The following is a 25,781-nucleotide window of genomic DNA, read 5'->3' on the forward strand; positions in this document are numbered from 1 at the left end:
ATAGTATAATTATTGGAATTATGCACAAAGCAAACATGAGTAGGTTCTTATATAGGTGTACCCAGCATGAACATATTTTTCTAATGGCACCCACTGTGTGGAAAGGCCTCATGCAAATGAGTTGGGAATTGCTCCTGTGCATAGTTGGTGAATTGTATCTATTGTATTTTGTTATGAGTTACCCTACAAAACCAATTTAAACCTGTTTTATAAGGAATGTTTACGCCCCTCCAATTAAAAAATTCACCAGCACCACTGAAGGTAGCCCTGGCTTTCTTTGGACCCTAGCATATGGATCATACTTATTTGTAGCCATTGATGAATAGTCAAGATTCCAAATCATACAGGCTACCAACTCCACACAACTCTTCAACAAATGGGGGTTCCTGCGCATTGTGGCGACAGACAATGGACAACCAGTTAAAAGAAATTAATTCAAACTATTTTCCCTGCATATGGGATTATCATCCTCAAAAATTCCCACCATCATGAGACCAATACAGAGAGCAATCACTGAGGAAATGCTACTACAGCAAGCACTATGGCGCATGTTATGCCACTATCGTACCACACCTCAGGACCCAATTGGTGTAACTCCAGCAGAACTGATAATTTCATATCCGCAAAGAGCCTGAATGCCAAATTTACATCCAATCATGTGTAAGGAACAAGTGACTTACCTGTAACTGTTGTTCTCCAGCATGGGTCTGGCATGGATTCACATGCTCATGAATATTCCCCGTCGTCAGGCTGGGAATCCTCGGTAAAGAAAAAACCAGTATCAGTTTCGTTTCTGATCTGTCTTTCGTAGTAATAACCAATCACTGGTCTCTGCGTCATACTGACCACAGCCAATGACTGCCCTCTACCTAAGCACCGCCTCTGGCAGCCATCTTCAGATTTGGAAGCACGTGAAGTGGCAGTATGACCAAGTGAAGAGCCGCAGAGGGGTAGGCGGGAGGGTTCGCATGTGAATCCATGCCAGACCCATGCTGGAGAACAACAGTTACAGGTAAGTAACTTGTTCCTTCTCCAGCATGGGGTCTGGCATGGATTCACATGCTCATGAATAAAGAATACATAGCAGTACACACATGCACAACCACGGGAGGTGGCAAAGGCTCAACATTAAGCATCACATAAACTCAACATTAAGCATCTTACCTCCTCACCAGGCTCACCTCAGGCGAACAGGTTGCGCAGCACTGCTTGGCCGACCCTGGACTCCTCCCTGGAATCCCGGTCGACGCAGTAGAATTTCGTGAAGGTGTGCGTCGACCTCCACGTAGCAGCCCTGCATATGTCCAGCAGGGGCACACCAGATAGGAACGCCGTGGTAGCTGCGATCGCTCTGGTGGAATGGGCTCTCGGACGGCCAGGCAGCGGTCGGTTTGCCAACCGATGACAGTACATGATACAGCCGGAGAGCCATCTGGAAATGGAAGCCTTCGAGAGAGCCTTCCCCTGATTGACAGGTCCAAAGTTCACAAAGAGTTGTGACGTCTTCCGAAAACACTTTGTGCGGTCTACGTAGAACTTCAGCGCTCTAGCCACATCCAGCGAGTGCAAAGTCCTCTCAGCCGGCGACGAAGGCGACGGGAAGAACACAGGCAACACCAAGGGTTCGTTGAGATGGAAGTCCGACGGCACCTTGGGCATGAAGGAGGGGTGCGTCCTGAGCACTACCCTCGTGTCGTGGAAAGTCAAGTACGGGGCCTTGCAGGAAAGGGCCTGGATCTCTCCCACTCGTCGTGCGGAGGTGATGGCCACAAGAAAAGATGTTTTCCACGATAGAAACTTCAACGGGGCCGAGTGCAGAGGCTCGAACGGAGGTCCCATGAGCTTGGTCAGCACCACGTTGAGCTCCCACGCCGGGGCCGGGGCCTTCACCGGCGGGAACGATCTGAACAGTCCCTTCATGAACTCTTTCACCAGACGATGAGACCACAAGGACGTCCGCCCCGTGGTTCTGGTGTATCGGGAGATCGCAGCAAGATGAATCTTGATGGACGCGTGTGCCAGACCAGCTTTGGCCAGCGTCAGCAGGTACGGCAGTACTTGGGGAGCCGTAATCCGTAGAGGGTTAATCTTCTGTGCGTGGCACCAGACAGAGAACCTCTTCCATTTGTGTCCGTAGCATTTAAGAGTCGAGGACGCCTTGGCCTTTGCAAGAACCTCTCTGCAATCGGCCGGTATGTCGTATCCTCCAAACTCTAGCGCTGCAGGAGCCAGGCCTGCAAGTTCAGCGACTTCGGGTCGTGGTGGAGGATGGCGCCTCCTTCCCTGGAGAGTAGATCCGCGTCCGCCGGCAGCTTGATCGGCGGTGACGCTGACAAGTCCAGAAGGTCCGGGAACCATATCTGCCTCGGCCACGCAGGTGCGACGAGGATCATCCTGCACCGTGACCTCTTGAGCTGGTTGACGAGCCGGATTAGCAGAGGCAAGGGAGGGAACGCGTAGAGGAACAGGCCCTCCCAGGGGAACGAGAAAGCATCGCCCATGCTCCTCGTCTGGGGAAACCTGCTGGCGAACCTCCGGCACTTAGAGTTCGTTGCCGTCGCGAACAGGTCGATCTGGGGTGTGCCCCACCGTCGGAAGAGGCGATCCACCAGATCCTGCCGTAGTTCCCACTCGTGGCACGAGCGCAGCTCCCTGCTGAGTGAGTCGGCGATGGTGTTTTTTATCCCTGCCAGATGAAACGGCACCAGAAAAATCCCTTGGGCGACGGCCCAATGCCACAGGTCCTGCGCCTCCTTGGACAGCGCTGGGAACCTGGTTCCGCCCTGTTTCCTGATGTAAAACATGGTGGTGGTGTTGTCGGTGAAGATCCTCACCACCTTGCCCTTGAGGGACGGAAGGAAGGACCTGAGGGCCCAAAACACTGCACGGAGCTCCAGGACGTTGATATGCAGGGACTTCTCCGTCGGGAGCCAGAGCCCCCTTGCGTGCAGATTTTCGGTGTGCGCTCCCCACCCTTCCATGGAGGCATCCGTGGTCACAGTCTCCTGGTGGGCTGGGGTCTGGAAGTCCATGCCCGCCGTCAGATGCGCGCGGGTGCCCCACCACCGTATCGCTCGTCGGAAACTCTCGTCGAGCTTGATCCTTTCCTCGAAGCTGCCCGTCGTCTGGATCCAGCGCGCATCCAGGAATTCTTGCAACGGGCGCATCCGGAGCCTGCACATGGGAATGAGGTAGATGCAGGAAGACATCATCCCGAGGAGGGACTTGATGGACCTCACCTTGGCCGCGTCGGCCACCAACATCCGTTGCACCTTGCCCAAGATGGTCCTGGTCCTCTCCTCCGACGGGGAGGCCAGAAGGGACACTGTGTCGAGCCTCGCTCCCAGAAACAGTGCGACTTGCGCGGGCACCAGGTGGGATTTGGCGTAGTTCACGGAGAATCCCAGGTTTGTGAGGAGTTGGACGGTCCTTGCCGTGTGGACCACGGCGAGCTCCCTCGTCTTGGCGCGGATGAGCCAGTCGTCTAGGTAGGGGTAGACGTGAATCCCCTCGCGGCGCAGCTGCGCCGCCACCGGTGCGAGGCACTTGGTGAATACCCTGGGTGCCGACCGTAGTCCGAAGGGAAGGGCTTTGAACTGGTAATGACGCCCTTGGACCACGAATCTGAGGAATTTTCGGTGCCCCTTTAGGATGGGAATGTGGAAGTAGGCATCCTCCAAATCCAACGACGATAGGAAGTCTCCTTCCTCCAGCTGACCCAGGACGTGCTGGAGGGTGACCATCCGGAACTTCTGCGCCTTGATGAACTTGTTCAGACGTCGCAGGTCTAGGATGGGGCGCCATCCTCCCGTCTTCTTCTTCACGAGGAAGTATCGCGAGTAGACTCCGGAGCCCCGAAGCCTCTTTGGGACGAGTTCGATGGCGCCCTTTCTGAGCATCGCCTTTACCTCCAGGAGAAGTTGAGGGACGTGAAGTTCTTTCCTGGCCACGGGGGGGACGCGCGGGCACCTTCTTTGAAACTCGAGCGCGTGGCCCCGGGCCAGGGCGTCCAGCACCCAACGGTCGGTGGAGATGGACTCCCACACGCTGACGAAGCCCGCCAGCCGGCCTCCCACCGGGGTGCTTCGGTGGGGGCCCGACCCCACGGCCGGTTCAATCCTGCTTGGACGCGGCCTTGCCGCCTTGACCTCCTTGGCGACGACGGCGGGGTCCGCTAGACTTGCCTCGTCCTCTGTAGGCCTCTTGCGACGACGAGCGGGCCGCTTGACGGTAGGAAGCGAAACCGCCGCCGGAACCTTTGGAGGCGCCCTTGCCTCCGCCGCTCCGAAAGGGCGTACGTCGTTGCTGCAGGACTCCAAGGGCCCTGGCCGTCTCAGTATCCGCCTTGATGGCCTGAAGGGAATCGTCCACTGTCTTCCCAAACAGGTTGTTCCCGTCGAAGGGCATGTCCAGGACTCTGGTCTGGACGTCCTGCCGAAAGTCTGTAGCTTTGAGCCATCCACGACGTCGAAGGCAAACGCCGTTGCCCAGCTGGCGGAACCCAGTGTCGGCGATGTCCGTCGCCACGGTGATGGCGTGGTCCGACGCCACCTCACCTTCCTGCAGGATCTCAAGGGCCTCCGCCCTCTTGTCGTCCGGCAGAAAATCCAGCAGGGGAGCTATCTTGTACCAGAGCTCCCTGTCGTAGCGGGCCACGATAGCCAAGGCGTTGGCCGCTTTAATCGTCGTCGCTGCCGACGAGATGACTCTACGTCCCATAGCATCCAGTTTCTTTCCCTCGCCGTCCGGCGGGGAAGTCGATGTGGAGGCCGCACCCCCCCCCGCTTTCTTCCTGGCTGCCGCGGAGACGACGGAGTCCGGGGTAGGCTGCGCCCGGAGGCATAAAGGGGGGCCGTGTCCGGGACCCGGTACTTTTTCTCGTACCGGTCTCTTCTAGCTGGCGTCGTGGAAGGGTTCTTGAGGAGGGAAAGGCCCTCATCCCAAATGTCGTCCAACAGAGGCACTGCGAGGACCGTCTTCCTCTTGGCCTCGCGCCGCTGATAAAGGAAGCCTTCCTTTTTCTTCTCCTCAGGGCAGAGTTGGAAAAGCTCGGAAGCCCTGGAGATCATGGAGTGGAAAGATCCGATCTCGTCGGGCGGAGAAGCCCTGGTGGGAGGCGACGACGGAAAATCCTCGTCGTATGCCTCGTCGTCCGTACCCGTCGCTGCCGTGTCAGTCCCCGTATCATCCCCTCGGGTGGACGGGGAGGATGGCTGGACGGGGCGCGACGGTTGAAAAGGAGGTGGTGGATGGATCCTTCTTTTCTTGGTAGGGGGAACACCAGAAGGTCCCGGTTCTGGATCCCCCGACGGGAGAGGTTCCTCCGTCGGTAACGGTAGCCTCGTCCTTATCTCGGAGCATAAGGACTGTATGGCCAACAAAATGGTTGTCTTGCGGCGCTGGCAGAGGGGAATCCGACGGGCGAGCAGGGGCCCCGTCGGTATCCTCGACGATGTCGTCGTCGTCACCTGCGTCGGGGTCCATTCCGGCGGGCTGGCCTTCTTCCACGCCTAGGCCGTGGCTTAAGACCTCGATCAGCTCCTCTTCTGAGGTTGAGGCCGAATCTACGACGACGCCCTGCCCCCCCTTCTTCCCCACGGAGGGTTTCACGGGGGTCCTATCGATGGGCACAAAGGAAGACTCCCTCCGCGGAGGCAGGGAGATTCTGGGCCCTGAGGTCGCCACCACTGGTGTAGCCACCACAGGCTGAGCCAGGGCCGCCGCGACCGTTTCGATAGAGGGCTTGGTCGGATGGATCAAGGCCTTCACCACCTTAGGTGCGCTCACCGCCTTATCCTTGAGGGAGGGGGCACTGCCACGCTCCTCCTCTGCCTTAGAGCTCGACCGGGGCCTCTCCAGGAGCTTCGCCGGGTGCTCAGCCTTCCTCTTACCCGACCCAGAGCGTTGGCTCGTGGTTGATGGTGCCGGGGAGGGTGCGCCCTGCCTGGCGCCCGTAGAGCCCGACCGTTCGGCGCTCCCGGTGCCAGCGGACTCGCGGTGCTTGGCCTTATGTTGGGCCCCCGTCGCCGGGGCGCCCTCAAAGGTCTTAGAAGACCGCTCGGATTTCTTCTTCTTCTCACCAGACGGGCTCTTACCCTCCAGCCAGTTGGCGAGACGTTGATGGCGGTCCTTCATGGTCCGTTCCGACATGTTGCCGCAAAACGCACAGTCCTTCTCCACGTGCGTCTTGTCCTCATGAAGGCAGTAAAGGCAGAAAGAGTGTTCGTCCTCCTTGAAGACGTTCTGCAGCTGGCATCCAGGGCAGACCCTGAACAGCTTTCCGGGCGTCGAGCTTCCCTTCTCCTGGGCCATCTCCGAGACCGGGCCTGAGAAGCTTCTGGAGTCCTCCGAAGCGTAGCTCGACGAAATCTTCACCCTTGAGGGGCACAGATGAATCCGACACGGGTCCCCGTTGATCGGATGTAGGATCGGTGGAGCTTGAGGCTCTTTTGACCGAAAGAATCGAAGTTTTTTTGTGAAAAAGCGCGAAAAAAAGCACTAACGCTCGAGAGCAATAGCACGAGGATCCCAACACATGAACGTGCGGTAAAAATCTGAAGATGGCTGCCAGAGGCGGTGCTTAGGTAGAGGGCAGTCATTGGCTGTGGTCAGTATGACGCAGAGACCAGTGATTGGTTATTACTACGAAAGACAGATCAGAAACGAAACTGATACTGGTTTTTTCTTTACCGAGGATTCCCAGCCTGACGACGGGGAATATTCATGAGCATGTGAATCCATGCCAGACCCCATGCTGGAGAACACAGAGGAGAAATTAGAGCCAGGGACATTGGAAAGAAACAAGAAGCAAAATTGCTAATTGATCACAGACGTGGAGCGAGACCTAACGATATTAAAAGAGGATAAGAAATCACTGAGATACAAAAAGACACTCTATACGTACCCACACCTCAATCAGACAAAAGTGAACTATGGTGACTGACACAATGATACCACAAGAAATCCATAAACCGCTCAAAAGATGGGGCACAGAAGTAACAGCACTGAATACGAGAGAAGAGTCTTTCCATAACTAGAGTGATGAGGAGCCAACTGCACCTTCTTACCTGAATGAGGTAGAGGAGGTTGAATGTACACATGAGATTGAGGAAAAGAGGAAGAATGATGAGAATCATAGAGAAAGAAAAAAAGACTGTTGGAAGAAATATGAGATTATGTATTAAGGTAAGTGAGGGGGGTTGCTGTGTCTTTAAGAAAAAGCAGCCACTCCTGGCAGCAGCAGCAGAGAAAGGAAGAAAAGTAAAGTGGCAGACGCTGTTGTGTTTTGCACAGGAATAAAGAAAATGTGTAAACCCAATCCATGGTCTATCCTTCATTATGCGTACATCGCTCCTTGAGGGATGTATCCGGTGCTACTCATGTGCCATTAATCTGTTAAGAACCAATGGTGAAATTCACAGAAATTACTATTTTAATGAATCAGTCCTGAGTGAAGTAACAATAGGTGGTTGCTGGATAGACAAAGTGCATGGCCAGAATGGAAAATACAATTCAATTCTTTCTTCTTTTCAGTTGCACTTCATTTGATCACCTAGGACAGTACGAAGAGGCCAGTTTCTCTGTGCTGTACAACCACTCTTCCTCCACCTGCGATGGAAAACCACTCCAAAAATTCTGCAGATGTGGACTGGACCACACAACCAAACACTGTAAAACACTAAACGGGCTATTTTGGTCAGATATACTGGATCCTCAGCAATATGGATTTGAGCCTCAGGAATGTAATGAGGTGAGAGTTCCCATTGTGAAGAAATGGTCACAGTGTACAGATCAGTCCAGAAGTATCATAACGCTTTATTGCTGCCATTGCCTCTCCCTCTTCCCATTTCCAGAACGAGGATGCCACCAGCCTATAGCCACATCTGTTATCTGGGTGAAAGTGGATGGGGATGTGGGCGGCGGGACACTGAATATTGTTGTTATAAGCACTGCACAGTGCAGTCTCTGTATCTGCTGCTCATGCACGCAGCACATGTCGCCCAAATGCCCAGGAGCAGCAACAAAGAACTGAGTTGGTGGATCAGATTGGTGGAGAACAGACATCACAATGGGTTGCAGATGACTTGTACCCTTCTGTACGTCTTGATACTGATGAACACCGACCAGCATAAGGAGAGTACAGAGAGAAGAAGATGCAAAATCCCTTCCAGACAGAACCGACGTCACAGGATGTTGTCCACTTTGGCCCTTTTTGCACTGCGCGAAAGATGCTGTATGATGAAAGGAATAAATTTAAAACAACGAAAGGCAAAATAAATGTACATTTGTTGCATCATTAACATACACTGAACTAAACATCACAAGCTTTGCTATACTTTTCATAAATGTTCAACACTTGAACATAGAGTACACAACAAAATCCAAAAAAAGTTAAAGACCACCAGCTTTTACCATTTAACATGAAGAGAAAAAAAGTGCATTGCTTTCCAGCTACATTAAAACGCAGCTCTCATGGGGAGATGGGGGCGGGGGGGTCGGGGGTCTGTTGCGAGGCTAGAAAATGGCTGCCGCCTGAGACAGCTCCGGCAAAGGCACAAAATCCTTTTTGAACATCCTGCCTTTAGAGATTCCGAACCTTCTTGAAACTTAACATATGACTATGAAGGCTGGGGCAGTGACACGCTGAAATTTCAGTTTCAGTGCTGCCCTCTGTGCGGCGACACGGAACACCTGGAAGACAAGACTGCCTGTGACGGCCTCAGAGAGCATGCCTGCTTTCGGAGGCGCAACACTTTAGCTGTGCGTGGGTGCACCGCTGTCGGCCCAGCTGAGCGACGGACCCGCCTGATCCTTGCCAACGGTTGAGAGGGACACAATGGCTGAGTCGGGACCTGCCGGCAACACGAGGATGCCAGGTAAAGCTCCCATGGACCATTAACCTGCAGTGCCGGCAGTCCAAGGCTGGCCGCACATACCCTGATTCACTGCCCCGATAGCAATAGAGGTTAAAAAGTCTGTCTGATCACAAACTATGTTAAGAACCATAAAGTAAATATGTGTGCAGGAAACGCACCTGACACAGGATGGGGCCGTCACTAACATAGCGGGATGGGGTATACATATGTACTGCACTTCCTATACTTCACATTCACGGGGGTGGCCACATACATACACTGTTCACTAGAATTTAAGCTCCACAAGCAGATTGGTGATGAGGAAGGTCAGTATATCCTACTGGCAGCCCAGAACCCACACACTGAAGTAATGGCACGCCATTCTACAAGATGCTGCGCCAGTCTTCCACCAACCAGCGAACCAAAGTACATGGCCTCATGACTGGGCTGACGTGGCTGCGGCAGTGTCTGAGGGCAAAGAGGCAACTGCCTGAGCGGCTTTGGCACCTCGAGTACCTTGCTTTCCACCTCTGGTACTCCTACGGTGGCCCCTTTGAATGGCAGCTCCTCTCGATCTACCAAAGTATCGTCAGCCTTGCTGCCAAAAAGATGGACACCAGCAAAGGGCATGTTGAGAAGCCAGGATTGCACATCCGGAAGCAAACCCCGAGTTCCACAACCACACAAACCTGCGCATCATGGTGCTCGCAGCCATGGACCGGCTGACACAGTCTGCCACGTCCAGACCCGACTGAACGGATTCACACATGGCATCCTTGCCATCCTGCACGAGGGCTAGAAAACCATCCCGTTCCTCCCCTTCGGGAATATGCTCAGCCGCCAACGACACAAAATTCCACAGAGTGTGAGTGAATCTTGCCACGGCACAAACGGAGTTGGCTGCCTTTAAAGCCATACCCCCAGAAGAAAATACCTTCTTCGCCCAACCATCAAAGCGCTTGTCGTCCCTATGAGGAGGGATTGTAGGGTACGCAGCCTGCTTTGCTGGGGCCGTAGCCACCTGCACCACCAAACTCTCCAGAGTATGGTGCGTGGACAAGTAGCAGGGGTCACCACTGGCTGGACGGTATTTTTTCGGAAGCGATTTATTCACTGCCGGGAGACTCTCCAGAGCAGTCCAAGCCACCACCACCCTTCTTTGCAACGCCATATGAAATGGCACACCAGGTCAGTGGGTGGACCTTGGTCCAAGATATCCGTCAGATCATCCTGCAGAAAATCAACAGGTGGAGCAGACCACCCCAAGTACTCAGTCACCTCCGACATGAGACGCCTATACGAGGATTCAGCATGTGTACCAGGCTCAGGCCTGCCAAACTCAACCTCCGGAGAGGTATCAAGACCACTGGCGTCATGTAAGGATTGACAAAGGTCTTTCAGTTGGCTATGACCAGACAACAGGTCATCAGGAACCTCAGGAGGCACAACCCCCTCCTCATCAGACCCTTCCTCCACCTCTGAAATATACTCCAAGGGTTGGAACAAATCCACCCTGGGAGGAACAACAGAGTAGGGCTCAAACACAGGCCTCACAGACTTGCTGAGAGCCTTTCTCAGAGCTTCCACAGCCCTCCGGGGCAACTCCGGTAAATACTCCTCAAAAGGCGTGGAGGGCGCCGATGGAATAGGCGTCGACCGTGGCGCCGACGACTTCGACAACGGCTTCGAGGCCGGAGCCCCGAGCGTGTCCTTCGACGGCCGTGGCGCCGATGACGTCAACGACTTCTTCGAAGTCAGAGCCTTGAGAGAGTCCCTCGACGGAAAATGGCGCTGATGCCTTCTTAGAAGGCCCACAGGTTCCGACGGTCTTGAGGGTGTCGAGGACCGGGACCTGGACCGGGCACGGCTATGGCGATCACCCTTGTCTGATCGGGACCTCGACGGTTCACGATGATCGCGCCGACCCCCCGAGCCCGAAGGCGTGCGAGTGGTGGCTCTAGCTCGCTCCTTGCCGGCTTCCCTCGAAGGCGTGGACGGAACAGTGCCTTACGATTTGAAAATCGCCATCATTTGCTGGCAGAATGCATCCCATTCGGCCAGCAACGAGTATTTCGTGGGACAAGAAATCCTCTGTCTGGCGGAGTCCTCCGACGAGGACAGGCAAGGCGACCGGTGACGGCGCTTCCGTGAATGCCTTGAAGAGGCAGAGGAATGGCGGGACCCGCTCCAAGACCGAGAGCCCCTGGACTTACGCCGACGCGGAGAGTTGCCCCTCGAATCGTTGGTCGAAAGACCAGTACACTTCAACTAATGGGTTTTAGAAACCCTACCTGCCGACAACAACTTCTTCCGCTCCCGCAAGGCCTTCGAAGTTAGGGACTGGCAGTGATCACAATCGTTGGTGGCATGACTTTCACTGAGGCACCAGAGGCAAACGTTGTGCGGGTCTGTAATGGACATTTTGGAACCGCAGTCCCGACACTTTTTGAAGCCCGAATTCGGGGTCGAAGAAGATGAAGACATCATGAATTTTCAAGTTAGAAGAACCGAGGTGCGCCGAGATTCCAAAGCAAACACGTTAGTGGAAAAAACAGAACTGAGGCTACGGGCGTCGGGTGTCCTAGATATAACATCCGGTGACGTCGACCATCGACAGAGGCCCTCGAGGGACAGCGTATCGATGTCGACGACGCAGGACGCCTACGCCGAAAAAGTTTTCCGAAGCAGCACAGCTGTGGTAATTACTGTCAAAGATGTGGAATACGTCGGAGGACACAATCCCTTTGAAGTGTTTGTTTGAGGGTTTGGATTGTGTTGTAGGGGGTGCAGCGATAGGGTTTGTGGGGAGTGGGGCAGGCCAGCAGGGAACATAGTTCCACTACTTCTTTTCGTATACTTCGACCACTGAGAGCAATATTTAGATGAAATAGCTCTAGGTTGGTTGGACCCGACTCAGTGCGAGAGCTTGAATGCCCCCTTCATGGATGAGGAAATCCGCAAGGCAGTCCTCTCCTCCCTAACGGAAAGGCTCCCGGCCTACATGGGATAACGGCTGAATTTTACAAGACATACGTAGAACTCCTGCTGCCATACCTCCGGGACATTGTACAATGCTGCTAGATTCTCGGTTGTCCTCCCTGAGTCTACCAGAACGGCCCTAGTGACAGTGTTGCTTAAATCGGACAAGGACCCTCTAAAATGTACCTCGTATAGACCACTGTCCCTAATCAACACCGGTAGCAAAATCTTAGCTAAAATACTTGCTGACCGACTTCTACCCTACACATGCAGGCACTGGTCCTCCCGGACCAGGCGGGCTTGATCCTGAGATGGTCTACCCAAAATAACCTGAGGCGACTATTTATGCTTAAGCAAAATATCAATCCTGAAATTCCAACTGCTGTGGCTGCACTGGACGCAGAGTAGGCCTTCGATTCTTTGGAATGGCCTTTTCTGTTTGAGGTCCTCTGTCGCTCCGGTTTCAGGCTGACATTTTTACAATGGGTATGCCTGCTATACACTGCACCCAGAGCGGCGGTGTACACTAATGGTATCACCTACCAATATATGTATCGAACGCGGGGGACGCATCAGGACTGCCCCCTGTTGCCAATTCTATTTCCCTGGCTGTCAAACCATTGGCCTGTTGCATGCGAGAATACCATTCCCATCGAGGTATTAAGATTCATTCGCACCTATCCATTATATCCCTGTACACGGATGACATACTGCTGTATGTGAAACACTCTGTGCAGAATTTATGACCTTTGGTACAGGAAATAAACATGTTCGGGGACCTCTGTCTAAATCTGAGGTACTACCTCTTACTTCAGGAGTCCAGCAATCAGAGATTGGAGAGGACCTCAGATGGTGTCCACAGGGCATTCGGTAGTTGGGTATCCTAGTGACCCTATCTGTGGGAGATCTATACAGGTAAAACTATGCAAAGGTACTCAAGGTACTGGAGCACAGAGTGGGATCATGGATCCTTCTACCTATCTCCCAAGCTGCTTGTATATCTCTGGCCAAAACGGTGATCCTCCCGAAACTCATATGTATTTAATAATGTACTTACCTGACCTCCTGCAAGCTTCTGGACCCGATTTAGGAGCCTGATGGTGCAACTTGCCTGGGTGGGCAAACAGGCAACAGTGTCTTACGACACCCTGGTCCTTCCCTATGAACATGGTTGGTTGGAATATCCAGATGTACATATTTACTTTCTGGCTGAACAGATTCAATACTCTGTATCGTGGTGGTCCCCCACGGTAGAACTCATACATACGCACCAAGCAAAAGTGATCACTCACCCGAAAGATTTGAAGGGACTGTTATGGGGATACACAGGGAAATTGGAATGATCCGTGATCCAACCAGTGGAAACCACTTGTAAAGCCTGGGACCATGTGGGCCGGTTGATGGGAGAGGTGCCTGTTATTCCCTGAATGTGCCCATATTTAAAGTATGCAGTGTCTGCATTACCCATGAAAAAGTATTGCAGATTCACTTTGAAAGGCTGGGGATCCTGAATCTAGGGGATCTTGTACACAATGGGGAGTTCATAACATGGGACACCCTGAAAGCTAGGGGCGAATGGACAGCGGTGACTATGCTGCTATATTTCCGACAAGGAGGTACTCAAGTCCAAATGGCAAAGGTTCCTGCGAGCCCCTATACCCTCCCCAATACTTAAATATGTCATTACCTCGCTGTCCACTAGGAAACTGGTATCCGCCATCTACAAGATGATCAGAACACAGAAGGAATTGAAGGGTCAGAACTTTAGAATCCGGTGGGAGTTGGCACTGGGGAAATTGATAACCACAGAGCAGTGGAAAACCATATGCATGCAGACCCGTAACCTGTCCCCGAACAGCCGGTTCCGATTAATCAATTTTAAATTCCTACACCAGGTCTATTATTCACCTGCACGCCTGTATTGTTTCTTTCCTGAAAGATCCCCTCTTTGTAAAAGATGTGGCTCAGATTCAAGGACGCCATGTCTCAAATGTTAAAGTCTCAAAGGCACTAGTCCCCATAGTTGTGCTTGTTGGCAATGATGGGGGTGCCCGAACAGAAAGGACATTGTTGGGGATGGCGTCAGCAATCGCCAGTTCACTTTTGGACATCCTGCCTCACTTTCAAATTTTTTAATCTAACAAAATAACTGAGGTGCCCCTGTGCGTAAATGTGCTATATTAACTGTACAATGAAAGATAGGCCTAACAATTACATAACGATTTTGCCTTAAATTTGCACACTAATTCATTGATTCTTCATTCTGAATGTGGAAGCTGTGGAAGGTGTTTCTGTGTATTCGCCGCTAATGTAAAACTGAAATTACATAATGGAATTCCAGTTTCTTTTTAAGCATGTAGAAATGTACTTTTCATTCCTTTCTTTCAAATTATGACTGCAAATGCCCACAGAAAGCGTCATGAAACTCGCTGTTTGGGAGGTTTTGCATGGACAGCAACTTGACATTTGGTACAATATTCTGTGACAAACTCTGTATGGTTTGTCTATGTCATACCGTTCCCTGCTGGTAGAAGTGAGGGGCCAGCTCCAGTAGCCAGGAGGATTCCACGGCAGTCACATCTCTCATGTAGTATCGAGACGTCTGTACGACCTCATTGTACACAACCCTAAAAGAGACAAAGAGGTAAGACATAATAACTAGGGATGCCACAGGTTTTTGGTCAAGTAACTGTGGGGAAGTGAGACTGAGAAGGAGGAAAGTAAATGCACTTCCATAAACAATTCGGCAAACATCATTAATGAACTATCAACTGTTAGGAAGGATTTGGTCCAATTTTTAAATTAGTTCTGCATTATAGGATTATACAATAACATTTAAAAAAAATTCTGTTCACTTTCAAACTAAATATTTCGCTATTTCATTTAAAAAAAGATATTGTGCAGAACTTAGAATAAATGTATAAGAGATAATGGACACTTCCATGCATATAAATATTCAGGTTCTACAAACCTTGAACTACAAATAGATGCTGGTTATTTTATCATCCTCACTTCAACCGGCAGTATCTGGTGTCCAAAAACGGGAAGCATGGTGGCAGCATTTAACCAAATCACAGCAATACACATAAAAAATAACATGTGAAAAAAAACCTAACAAAATAAGATGTCAAACAAGCTTATTGCAGATGGATTCATTGCCATCAGAACTGTGCGAGCAGCTCATCATTGTCTTTTAACAGGGGTCAGAGGAGGTTCCTTTGGTTTGACGCAGCAAATTGACATCATGAGATGGACTCTAGCAGCAATAGCCTGAAAATGTAGGCTGATGAAGCAACATGAGGTAAATCGGAAAGGTCCAGGAAAAGTTCAGAGTAAGGCAGGATGATTAAAAAAAGACTCAATGCCAAAACAAAGTGAAATGGGAAAGCTTAGGTTAATAGGCCATGAAAAGAGCCAAACTAAGTCCAAATGTTAAGAAACAATTCAAGAAAAGTCAAACACTCAAAAGGTGTCTTGTTTAAAGGCTTCTACGAAAGTGCAATAAAGTTCAGAAGAGGGCACTGCACTTGGACATAGGCTCAAGATGAGCATAGCAGGGGTAAAGCAAGGTGTAAATGAACGGTTACCTAATTGAGTTTTCAAGCTGAAGATCAGGTGGAGCGTGAATGGAGAACACGCATGATTTGTGTTTTCCAAATCTACCTAAAGGCGGGGAATCAGGGTCTTTTTCATTTTTCTTTGATGGTTCACCCATATCACTAATTTTAATTTTCAGGCGTCCGGTTACTAAGTATTAATAATGATAATGATGTGTTATTTATATAGTGCCTTTATCCAAAGCGCTTTACAAAGTACATATTTACATACAATATCACCCAACCGAAATTGGTACTCATTTATCCACCTTGGAAGGGTGAAAGGCTGAGTTGGCCTTGCCCGGATTCGAACCTGAGACCTGCAGATCACGCTCAGATCGCAGCAGCGAGCGCTCAACCCAGATGGCATAGGCACCTAGAGACCTGAAATGATACGGCCTCACCACAGGTGAGTGTGGAAGGATACCCCGGTGCTGAAGCAACAGGAGAGCGAAAGTAGATGGCATGCTCATAGGAAACCTCGCCTTCTCCACACTCATTTGAGTATGCCCAGCAGACAAGCACAGGATACCAGAGGGTCAGGGGAGTTCTGCACCTAAACCCCATCTGCCTCCATTGCATCATCTCAAGACAATACATGCATGCCGGTGCCAGGATACTGCAGCGCACCAGCATTAACGCTTCTTCTAACATGTCAGGGACTAGGAGGCAAACGCAAGGAGCAGGCTGCCATCAAACAGCATGGTGGCATGAGACTAAGATGCACCTGCCACTTTGTCCTTCCTGCATTGCAATGATTGCCACCACAACATGTAGCACACACCATATCACAGCGACCTTGGCACTCTGTTTCTCCAATAATTGTTTCAACCAGTCCGATTTATTTTTTCTATTTCAAATACTCCTTTGAACCTTCCAACAAAAAACATTTGGTGCAATTAAAACAATTATGCAGGGCTTAAAAATAAATCCTACATGCTTTTTAAAATGATTTGCACTAGTCGAGAACATCTGCCCACATTTCTGTGTACTTTGCGAGAAACTCCCAATCTTGACACCATATGTGAGGAACTCATGGTGGCAACAGTAAAGACAGACACAAGTGACCCCAGTTCAAGGGTGTTTATTGAACAATGGTGGCAGGGTGGAAAAATGCCAAAAGTAAACCTAAATCTAAGATGGGAGCGTCGACCATCAAATGAAAATAAGGCAGTCCAAGTGGCGTCATGTCAAACTAAAAGAGCCTATACTAAAAAAACCTATTGCCAAACCTTACAACTGATACAAAAAGGGTGCGGGATAGTTCTCAAGAAAAGAATGAAGTGTTCTCAAATAATATGTCAGGATGCGGTAGCCTGGGTCTCCCTTCCCCATGTTTTGAGTACGGGGTAAGGAGGGATCTTGGAGCAGAGTACAGTCTCAAGCTTTTCCATCACGAGACGGCAGTTCTAATGGCAGCTCTCAGGACCGTTGATGGCCAAGTCTTGTTTCCTTGAAAGTCTCTTGCCTTCGAGGAGCTGACGTATTTAAATAACAAAACAAATAAACAGTCGCTTTTCCATAGGCTTTGGGTGACGACTTTCATCCCGGGATAGCTATGTTATCTCTCTTTCGAGAGCCTCTCAGGTTCCAAAATAAAGTTCAAACAAAAGAGTTCCTTCAACAATCTTTATTTATTTTATTTTTATTTATTTATTTGTATTTGTATAGTGCAACATACAGCCCATGGGCATTGCGGCGCTTGCAAGTCAATGAAAGAAAGCTTAATTGTAAAACAGTGATACAGTCTTAGTTACAGGCATGTTAAGTAAGCAAAGATAGGCTAAGGCTTACACTTGACAAATCAAACGAATAGTCTGGTTTTAATGGCTTTACGGAAGGCCAGATGGGAGTCAATCATCCTGAGGTGAGCGGGAAGGAAGTTCCAGAAAGAGGTGGCCATGGACGGGAAGCTATTGGCACCTGCGGGCACTCTCTTGCTTTTGGGAGTGGAGATCATGTTGGTGGAGGCCATTCTGGTAGGCCTTTGAGAGGAGAGTTTCTGAATTCTAGAGGCCAGGTAGGGAGGAACTAGGTCATGGAGGCACTTGTGGGCAAGTGAGAGGGTTTTGAAGATTATCCTTTCTTTAACTGGCAGCCAGTGCACTTGCCTTCTTGTGGTAGAGATGTGGTCACTCCTGGAGATCCTAGTGGCGGCCCTGAGTGCATTGTTCTGGACCACCTGTAGTTTGGCAATGTTTTTGCTGGAGGTCCCTGCCAGGAGGGCATTACAGTCATCAAGTCATGAGCCGATGATTGCCCTAGCTATGGTGAGGCAGTTGGGCAGGGAAAGGAAAGGTCTTACTGCATTGAGAAGTTTGGAGAAATAGGCCGATGAGGAGACAATGGCACCGATTTGTCTATCCATGGTCAGGTCTGAGTCAAGGTAGATGCCAAGTGTTTTGATCGTTTGGGAGACGGCAATGGGAATATTGTCAACAGCGAAGGTGGAGTATTGATTGCCTAGTTTGCTGAGGATGGAGGGGGATCCAATCAACAGAAGTTCTGTTTTTTCGCTGTTGAGGCATAGCCAGTTCTGGGCCATCCACGATTGGATCTTAGAGTAGATTGAGTTGAGGGTGTTGCTATCGGCCTGGTAATCACCCGAGAGGGGAATGAGTACCTGAGTATCATCTGCATAATTAGTATATGAGATGCCAAGGGCGTCCAACAATTTGAACAATGGCCTGGTAAACAGGTTGTACAAGGTGGGTGCAATGCAGGACCCTTGTGGAACTCCGCACTTGATAAGGCTCGGTGTGGCACAGGCTGAGTCGGAAAAGACTTTCATAACCCTATCTTGCAGGAATGAGGTGATCCATTCACACGCTTTGGGGGAGAAGTTGGCAGATTTGGCAAGGTGGTGACCAAGTGTATTATGGTCCACCAGGTCAAACGCCGCCGATAAATCAAGGAGAAGGAGAAGCGCAGGTTTGCCTGCATCTCTAAGGTCATCCATTTGATTCTTAAGGTCAAGGAGAGCCGTTTCAGTGCTGTGGCGGGGACGGAAACCAGACTGTCAGAGACCTAAAAGGCAGTTGTCCTCAAGGTATTTCTGAACTTGCAGGTAGGCTGCTTTGTCCAGAATATTTAGGAGGAACGGGACTGTAGTGATGGGTCTGTAGCTCCCTGGGACCAGTGGGTCGAGGGAGGGTTTTTTAAGGAGCGGGCGGACCCAGGCTTCCTTGAGATCAGATGGGACATGACCGGATTGGAAGGAGGCGTTAATGAACGCTGTGATAAAGGGTACTAAGGTGGGGGCACAGTCTTTAATGAGTTGTGCTGGGCACTCATCACGTTTACAATTAGAGGGTTTAATGGTTTTGAGAAGGGCAGCGACTTCAGTTTCGCTCATTTCCTTGAATTCGAAAAGAGTTGGTGATTTAGTTTGCATGGTTTCAGGAGGGTCATTTTGAGGCTCAGTGAGAAGGAGAGTGAATGCTTTTGATGGGCGAGGATTTTTAGGTGAAGGGTGTTCAATTTGTCGAGCATGGCAGATTGGATGTTTGTGCACCATTTGTCATCTTTCGAGAAAGTAGGGGGTGGGCATGACGGCTTTTCCAGCTCCCGAAAGATGCTGAAGATTTATTTGGTCTCTGATTTAGCGTTGGATATCCTGGTATTGAGGGACGCTGCTTTGGCTTTGATGATGCTAGATCTGTATTCCCTAGATATGGCATCGAAGGCCTTTTTTGATCTTTCATTGGGGTTTGTTTTCCATGCAGAGTGTGCACGTCTCTTCTTAGAGCGAAGTTCCAGCAGCTCTTGAGAGAACCAGATATTGGAGTGTTTAACTTTCTTTGCTTTCCTCATGGTAAGAGGGGCGATGGTGTCAACGGCAAGAGTGGTTCTGAAGGCCGTGGAGACGATATCTGGGTCCCTTGAGAAGGGAGGCTGCAATGAGGGCACTTCTAGGAGGGGGGAGATCTTTTCTGCAGTTAGTTGGCGCGAGCTTCTGGTGAGGGCAGCGGGGAGTGGGATCACAGGACCGAGAGAACCTGTAAGGGTATTGAGGTCAAACTGTAAGTAGTGGTGGTCAGACCAAGGGATGGGAGTGTTGACGGTGAGGTGCACAGAGCAGTTGTGGTGGCTAGCCCAGTCGAGAGTGTGACCTTTGACATGGGTGGGTCCTGAAATGACATGGGCGAACCCAAGTGTGGAAAGGGCTTTGGCCAGGGCAATGGCCTGGGGGTCGTTGAGTCCGAGGTTCAAATCGCCTAGGAGCAGGACCTTGGAAGATTTTTTCAGGTTATCTGAGAGAGCATGCAGCAGGGCATCATGGAAATCAGTGCTGGGACCTGGGGGTCTGTAGACTAAGTGGATGGTAATGGTGTGATTAGGGGAGAGGTTGATTTTGAGTAGAAGGTAGTCACAATTGTTACCAATCTCCCCGTCAATCTTTCTGACATTGAAACAGTCTTTAGTAATTAGGGCAACACCGCCACCTCTTAGGTGGGGACGGTCTTGTCTGAATATGGTGTATCCTTCTGGGACGGCGAGGGTAAGGGCTGGGCCTGATGTCTCGTTAAGCCAGGTTTCAGTGATCATAAGGAGGTCAATGTTGTCCTGTATGATGAGGTCATGGATATCTAGCGCATCATGAGCAGCAGCAATCGTAGGCGCAGTAGAGGTAGCAGGGGCACATAGGCTAACATCATGAGCAGCAGCAATCATGTGCGCAATAGAGGTAGCAGGGGCACATAGGCTAACATCATGAGCAGCAGCAATCGTAGGCGCAGTAGAGGAAGCAGGGGCACATAGGCTAACGTCATGAACAGCAACAATCATGGGCGCATTAGAGGTAGCAGGGGCATATAGGCTGAGATCAGGAGCAGGCAAAGTGTCCCAGAGAGTGTGCGAGGTACAGGCGTTGGCTGCAGGGTGGCGCCTAGCAGGGGGTGTCAGTGTTTTGATTTGGAAGTCCTTATGAAGTCTTGCGAGTAAAGGCAGCCCAGACGCACCGAGTGGCGTGTCACAAGAGGAGGAGCAGGTGAGCGTGACAGGACCCTGATGTGAGACGAGGGAGCGAACGAGTCGCTGGTGTGCATCATGGTGGATAGATTTAGTATCCAAATTGACAAGGGGGGTCCTGGGAGTCTCTCTGCCAGACATTAGTCCTGGTTACGAGAGACTTACCCAGAGTCTTTAGCTCACTATCTTTCACAGAGAAGAAATATCCCAAACATATCAGTCTTTGTCCTGCCCTGGGGCAGTCCAGCACCGAAATGCTAGGCAATTCTCCTCTGAACAAGAGTACCAACAGCATCCCCAGACACGTGTTTCGGTCTGGTTGGACCTCATCAGTAGGGAGGAGCTATGCCTCTCTAAGAATAGTGAGCAAGGGGTCCACGTCTGGATTTCCCTAGTAACTTAGGGTGAGACCCAAAGTTACTTAAATATGCAAATTGACAAGGGGGGTCCTGGGAGTCTCTCTGCCAGACATTAGTCCTGGTTACGAGAGACTTACCCAGAGTCTTTAGCTCACTATCTTTCACAGAGAAGAAATATCCCAAACATATCATTCTTTTTCCTGCCCTGGGGCAGTCCAGCACCGAAATGCTAGGCAATTCTCCTCTAAACAAGAGTACCAACAGCATCCCCAGACACGTGTTTCGGTCTGGTTGGACCTCATCAGTAGGGAGGAGCTGTGCCTCTCTAAGAATAGTGAGTAAGGGGTCCACGTCTGGATTCCCCTAGTAACTTAGGGTGAGACCCAAAGTTACTTAAATATGCAAATTGACAAGGGGGGGTTCTGGGAGTCTCTCTGCCAGACATTAGTCCTGGTTACGAGAGACTTACCCAGAGTCTTTAGCTCACTATCTTTCACAGAGAAGAAATATCCCAAACATATCATTCTTTTTCCTGCCCTGGGGCAGTCCAGCACCGAAATGCTAGGCAATTCTCCTCTAAACAAGAGTACCAACAGCATCCCCAGACACGTGTTTCGGTCTGGTTGGACCTCATCAGTAGGGAGGAGCTGTGCCTCTCTAAGAATAGTGAGTAAGGGGTCCACGTCTGGATTCCCCTAGTAACTTAGGGTGAGACCCAAAGTTACTTAAATATGCAAATTGACAAGGGGGGGTTCTGGGAGTCTCTCTGCCAGACATTAGTCCTGGTTACGAGAGACTTACCCAGAGTCTTTAGCTCACTATCTTTCACAGAGAAGAAATATCCCAAAAATATCAGACTTTGTCCTGCCCTGGGGCAGTCCAGCACCGAAATGCTAGGCAATTCTCCTCTGAACAAGAGTACCAACAGCATCCCCAGACACGTGTTTCGGTCTGGTTGGACCTCATCAGTAGGGAGGAGCTGTGCCTCTCTAAGAATAGTGAGCAAGGGGTCCACGTCTGGATTCCCCTAGTAACTTAGGGTGAGACCCAAAGTTACTTAAATATGCAAATTGACATTAGTCCTGGTATTCTTAGAGAGGCACATATCCACCCTACTGATGAGGTCCAACCAGACCGAAACATGTGTCTGGGGTTTCTGTTGGTACTCTTGTTCAGAGGAGAATTGCCTAGCATTTCGGTGCTGGACTGCCCCAGGGCAGGACAAAGACTGATATGTTTGGGATATTTCTTCTCTGTGAAAGATAGTGAGCTAAAGACTCTGGGTAAGTCTCTCGTAACCAGGACTAATGTCTGGCAGAGGGACTCCCAGGACCCCCCTTGTTAATCTGCATATTCAAGTAACTCTGGGTCTCACCCTAAGTTACTAGGGGAATCCAGACGTGGACCCCTTGCTCACTATTCTTAGAGAGGCACAGATCCACCCTACTGATGAGGTGTAACCAGACCGAAACACGTGTCTGGGGTTTCTGTTGGTACTCTTGTTCAGAGGAGAATTGCCTAGCATTTCCGTGCTGGACTGCCCCAGGGCAGGACAAAGACTGATATGTTTGGGATATTTCTTCTCTGTGAAAGATAGTGAGCTAAAGACTCTGGGTAAGTCTCTCGTAACCAGGACTAATGTCTGGCAGAGGGACTCCCAGGACCCCCCTTGTTAATCTAGATTTAGTATCCGACAGTATGGGCAGGGTGACAACAGCTTGTGCAGGCATGATGGGGGCAAGGGATACTTGGAGCTGAGCCGCCACAGGGTGGGAGGAGCCGCGACCCTTGTCGGAGCGGCGGCCGTGGGTAAATCTGTCTCGTAGCCTTGCATTACGGCAGTGCAGGGTGGGCGAGTAGTAGTGATGCACAGTGGGCAAGGTGCGCAAGCGGCGGCGTGCATTTCTGGCAGCAACTGGTAGTATGCAGTGGGGAGTTGCATGTACGGGGCAGTGCTTCTCACCCTTACCTTCTGGGAGCGGACGCGTCGCGACATCATGCGACATCGAGCAGCGGAGAGCTGCTGAGAAGGAGCCTGGCCTTTTCTGATGGCCTTCTCTGTGCGGCTTTGCCTCGCGGCGCGCTCCTCTCCATTAAAATGTCCTTTTATTAACAGTTAACGTGGACATCCCTCTGCCAGGTTCACTCTTGTCAACACACTGTTTCTTGGGACTTTAGACTTGCCCCCTTCTCATCAACATCCCTGGGTTGGGTTTACTCTTACCAACTTCACATTCACAAATGGTTATGGGATTCACTTCCCTTGTTTTCTCATGTGGCAGGATTCACTTCCCTTGCTTTCACTCAATTTGTAGATCAACGTCTTTCGATTGTACAGGGATTTTGCTAGACCACCCGTATGACCACTTTGACCTCTTTCAGCGACTCTCCTATGGCCTTCTGGTGCCCGTAGTTTCGCTCCCACAGGGATCGACCAGAGTCTCTCGAGTTAGCACCCACGTGGTGCGGATTTTCCTCTGCGCTTGTCTCCCCTTTAACACTTCTTGCAATTCTTTCACAGTTAATTGAACTTGGTTCAAATTTGCCACTTTGCAATTCTCAATCAACAAAGCCCGGTTCTAATTGGTTCTCGCCTCAACTCACCGGCTCTGTTGAACCGCTTGGCTTTCCTCTTCATTGGCGGCAAGGCCGGTTCCACAGTCGCAGGAGCTTCCCTCGCTCCTGATTATCAGCATCGGCTTGCCCTGTGTACCGTTGACATCTTCTGCAAGACACTTGTGCTATTGTTCGCGGTTTTAGGCTTTCTTCCACAAAGGTTCCACTTGTCTGGGACAAAAAGGGCAAGGTCACTTCTCTCCTCGCCACCCTCTCAATTGCTGCCGCCTTTCTCCTTCGTTTGAACTGCCGCGCCTGCTTAGCCGTCTCGCTGTGCTGTCTGCCGTGCTTGCCTTGCTCGTACTGTGCTCTCTGGCTCCACCTTTTATCCCTGTGGGGAATGGAAAGGGCTGTCGTGGCCACCTGGATGACAGATCCCCGGGGACTAGCTAGGGAGACACCTTCAGGTTTCCCACAACTTTTACAAAAGAATTTGGGCAACATTTGTAAGAAAAATATGTTGCAAGGGTCCGGCAAAGTCAGGCAATCACACACCTGACAGCCCTTCCATTTCACAAATAGTTCTGTGCAATTAACGGAAGAAGTTACTTACCTGTAACTCCTGTTCTCCAGCATTGGTGTCTTTCATAGATTCACATGCTGTCTGAATAGTCCCCATTGTTAGACTGGGAATCCTTGGTAACATTAAAGCAGTTTCATTTGAAATGAAAAATCACTTTAGTGTTCTCTCAGTGTTGTTGTGGATCAGTTATCCCTAATCCAATCAGCAGCACCTCCCATAGCTCCTCACCTGGAGCCCATCTTCAGATTCGCATAACGCCAGTGAATGTGCAAAAAACGAGTCAAGAAGAGCAAGAAGTGGGATAGGAGGCAGTGTCAAATGTGAATCTATGAAAGCCAATACCTGGGAATAGGAGTTACAAGCAAGTAACTTATTCCTTGACCATCATTGGATCTTTCAGAGTCACATACTGTTGAAATTGAATATGTAGCAGTATACAAAGCTGTGCATGCAATCCCAGATTGGGAGGAGGAAACAAGGCTCACCTATAGGACAGACCTCACCCTAGGTGAAGAGATGCCGATGGACAGCTTGTCCAACTCTGAACTCCTCCATTGAGTTCCTGCTGACACAGTAGAAGCTGGTGAAGGTGTGGACAGACCTCCACGTCGCTGCCGTGCAGATGTCCATGAGAGGAACACCAGAGAGAAAGTTAGTGGTTGAGAAAACCGGCCTTCTGGAACACGCCGTAGGCCGACCAGGTACAGCCTGTTGGCCAGTTGATGGTAAAATGAAATGCAACCTGAAAGCTATTCGGAGATGCATGATTTGGACAGTCCATTGCCAATGGCCACAGGCCCAAATGCAAGGAATAACTGAGAAGGCTTACGGAATGGCTTAGTACAGGCAACATAGTAGTTCAGCGCCCGCATGACATGGAGTGGAGGGAGAGTGGAGGGAGCGCTCAGCAGGCATGGAGCAGGCATGTAAGGTGTAAGGAACTCATGGTGGCAACAGTAAAGACAGACAAGTGATCACAGTTCAAGGGTGTTTATTAAACTGTATATACAGGTTGGAAAAATGCCTAATCTAAACCTAAATCTAAGATAGGAGCAAGCTACGACCATCAGATAATAATAAGGCAGTCCTAGAGGCGGCTTGTCAAATAAAAGGGCCTTTACTAAAAGAATTCCATCACCAATCCTTACAACTAAATACAAAAAGTGTGTGGGATAGGGTTAACAAGAAAGAAAGAAATTATCACAAATGATAGGTCAGGATGTGGTAGCCGGGGGTCTCCCTTCCCCACGTTTTGAGCATGCGACGAGGCGGGACTCCGGAGGACAGCACACGCTTGAGCTTTCACAGCACAAGTGTCAAGGAGTTCCCCCCTTCTCACCTGGGCACAGTGTTTGCCGGTGTCTTCGATCGCTACCTTCTTGCGAACGCTCCTGGTCTTGAACAGCGCTGCTCGAGTCTTGTCTGGTTCCAGGTTGCGTTTAGTTCCGGGAGCGCGGAGTCCAGGAATCGGGGAGTCTGGAAAAGCTAGTAATGCTTGGAATCAGGAAGGGGGAAAGGGTCAGGAGCGGGTAATAGCACTGGGACAAGGAAACAATACCGCGAGCTACGAACACATGTCTGAGGCTACTCTACAATAGCATTGAGACGCGCGGAGCCGCGGAAGGTGTGGTCTATAAATAGATCACGCCGCGTTCAGCGTATGGAGCGAGCAAGGGCTTCAGCGCTGGACGGCCATGTTGGAAGTAGTACGGAATGTAAGCCCCGTTGAGACAAGGACCAGGAGGTCCAAAAGGGGCGTGATTTGAAGTTCATGACAACAAGACTACATTTCCGTTCTCTGGTATGAGGACCTCTGGTGGTTAAGTCTCTTTTCTACAAAAAGTCTCTTGCCTCCGAAGACCTGATGTGTTCAAAATAACAA

General features: G+C 50.5%; 1 protein-coding gene across 2 annotated transcripts in view; it reads right to left on the reverse strand.

Annotated features, from left to right (window-relative positions):
* Positions 1-7,409: 7,409 nt before the first annotated feature.
* DHX35 (DEAH-box helicase 35) overlaps positions 7,410-25,781 on the reverse strand; it is a 2,070,470-nt gene continuing 2,052,098 nt past the window's right edge. For both annotated transcript variants that reach the window (XM_069652289.1, XM_069652288.1), the window contains 2 exons: positions 14,350-14,461; positions 7,410-8,231 (listed from right to left, as the gene is read on the reverse strand). In XM_069652289.1, coding sequence (XP_069508390.1) covers positions 8,184-8,231; positions 14,350-14,461 — 160 coding nt within the window. In that variant the 3' untranslated portion in view covers positions 7,410-8,183. The remainder of the gene's footprint in view (positions 8,232-14,349; positions 14,462-25,781) is intronic.

This window comes from Ambystoma mexicanum, chromosome 3p (genome assembly GCF_040938575.1).
Source record: "Ambystoma mexicanum isolate Mex_15411 chromosome 3p, UKY_AmexF1_1, whole genome shotgun sequence".
NCBI lineage: Eukaryota > Metazoa > Chordata > Amphibia > Caudata > Ambystomatidae > Ambystoma > Ambystoma mexicanum.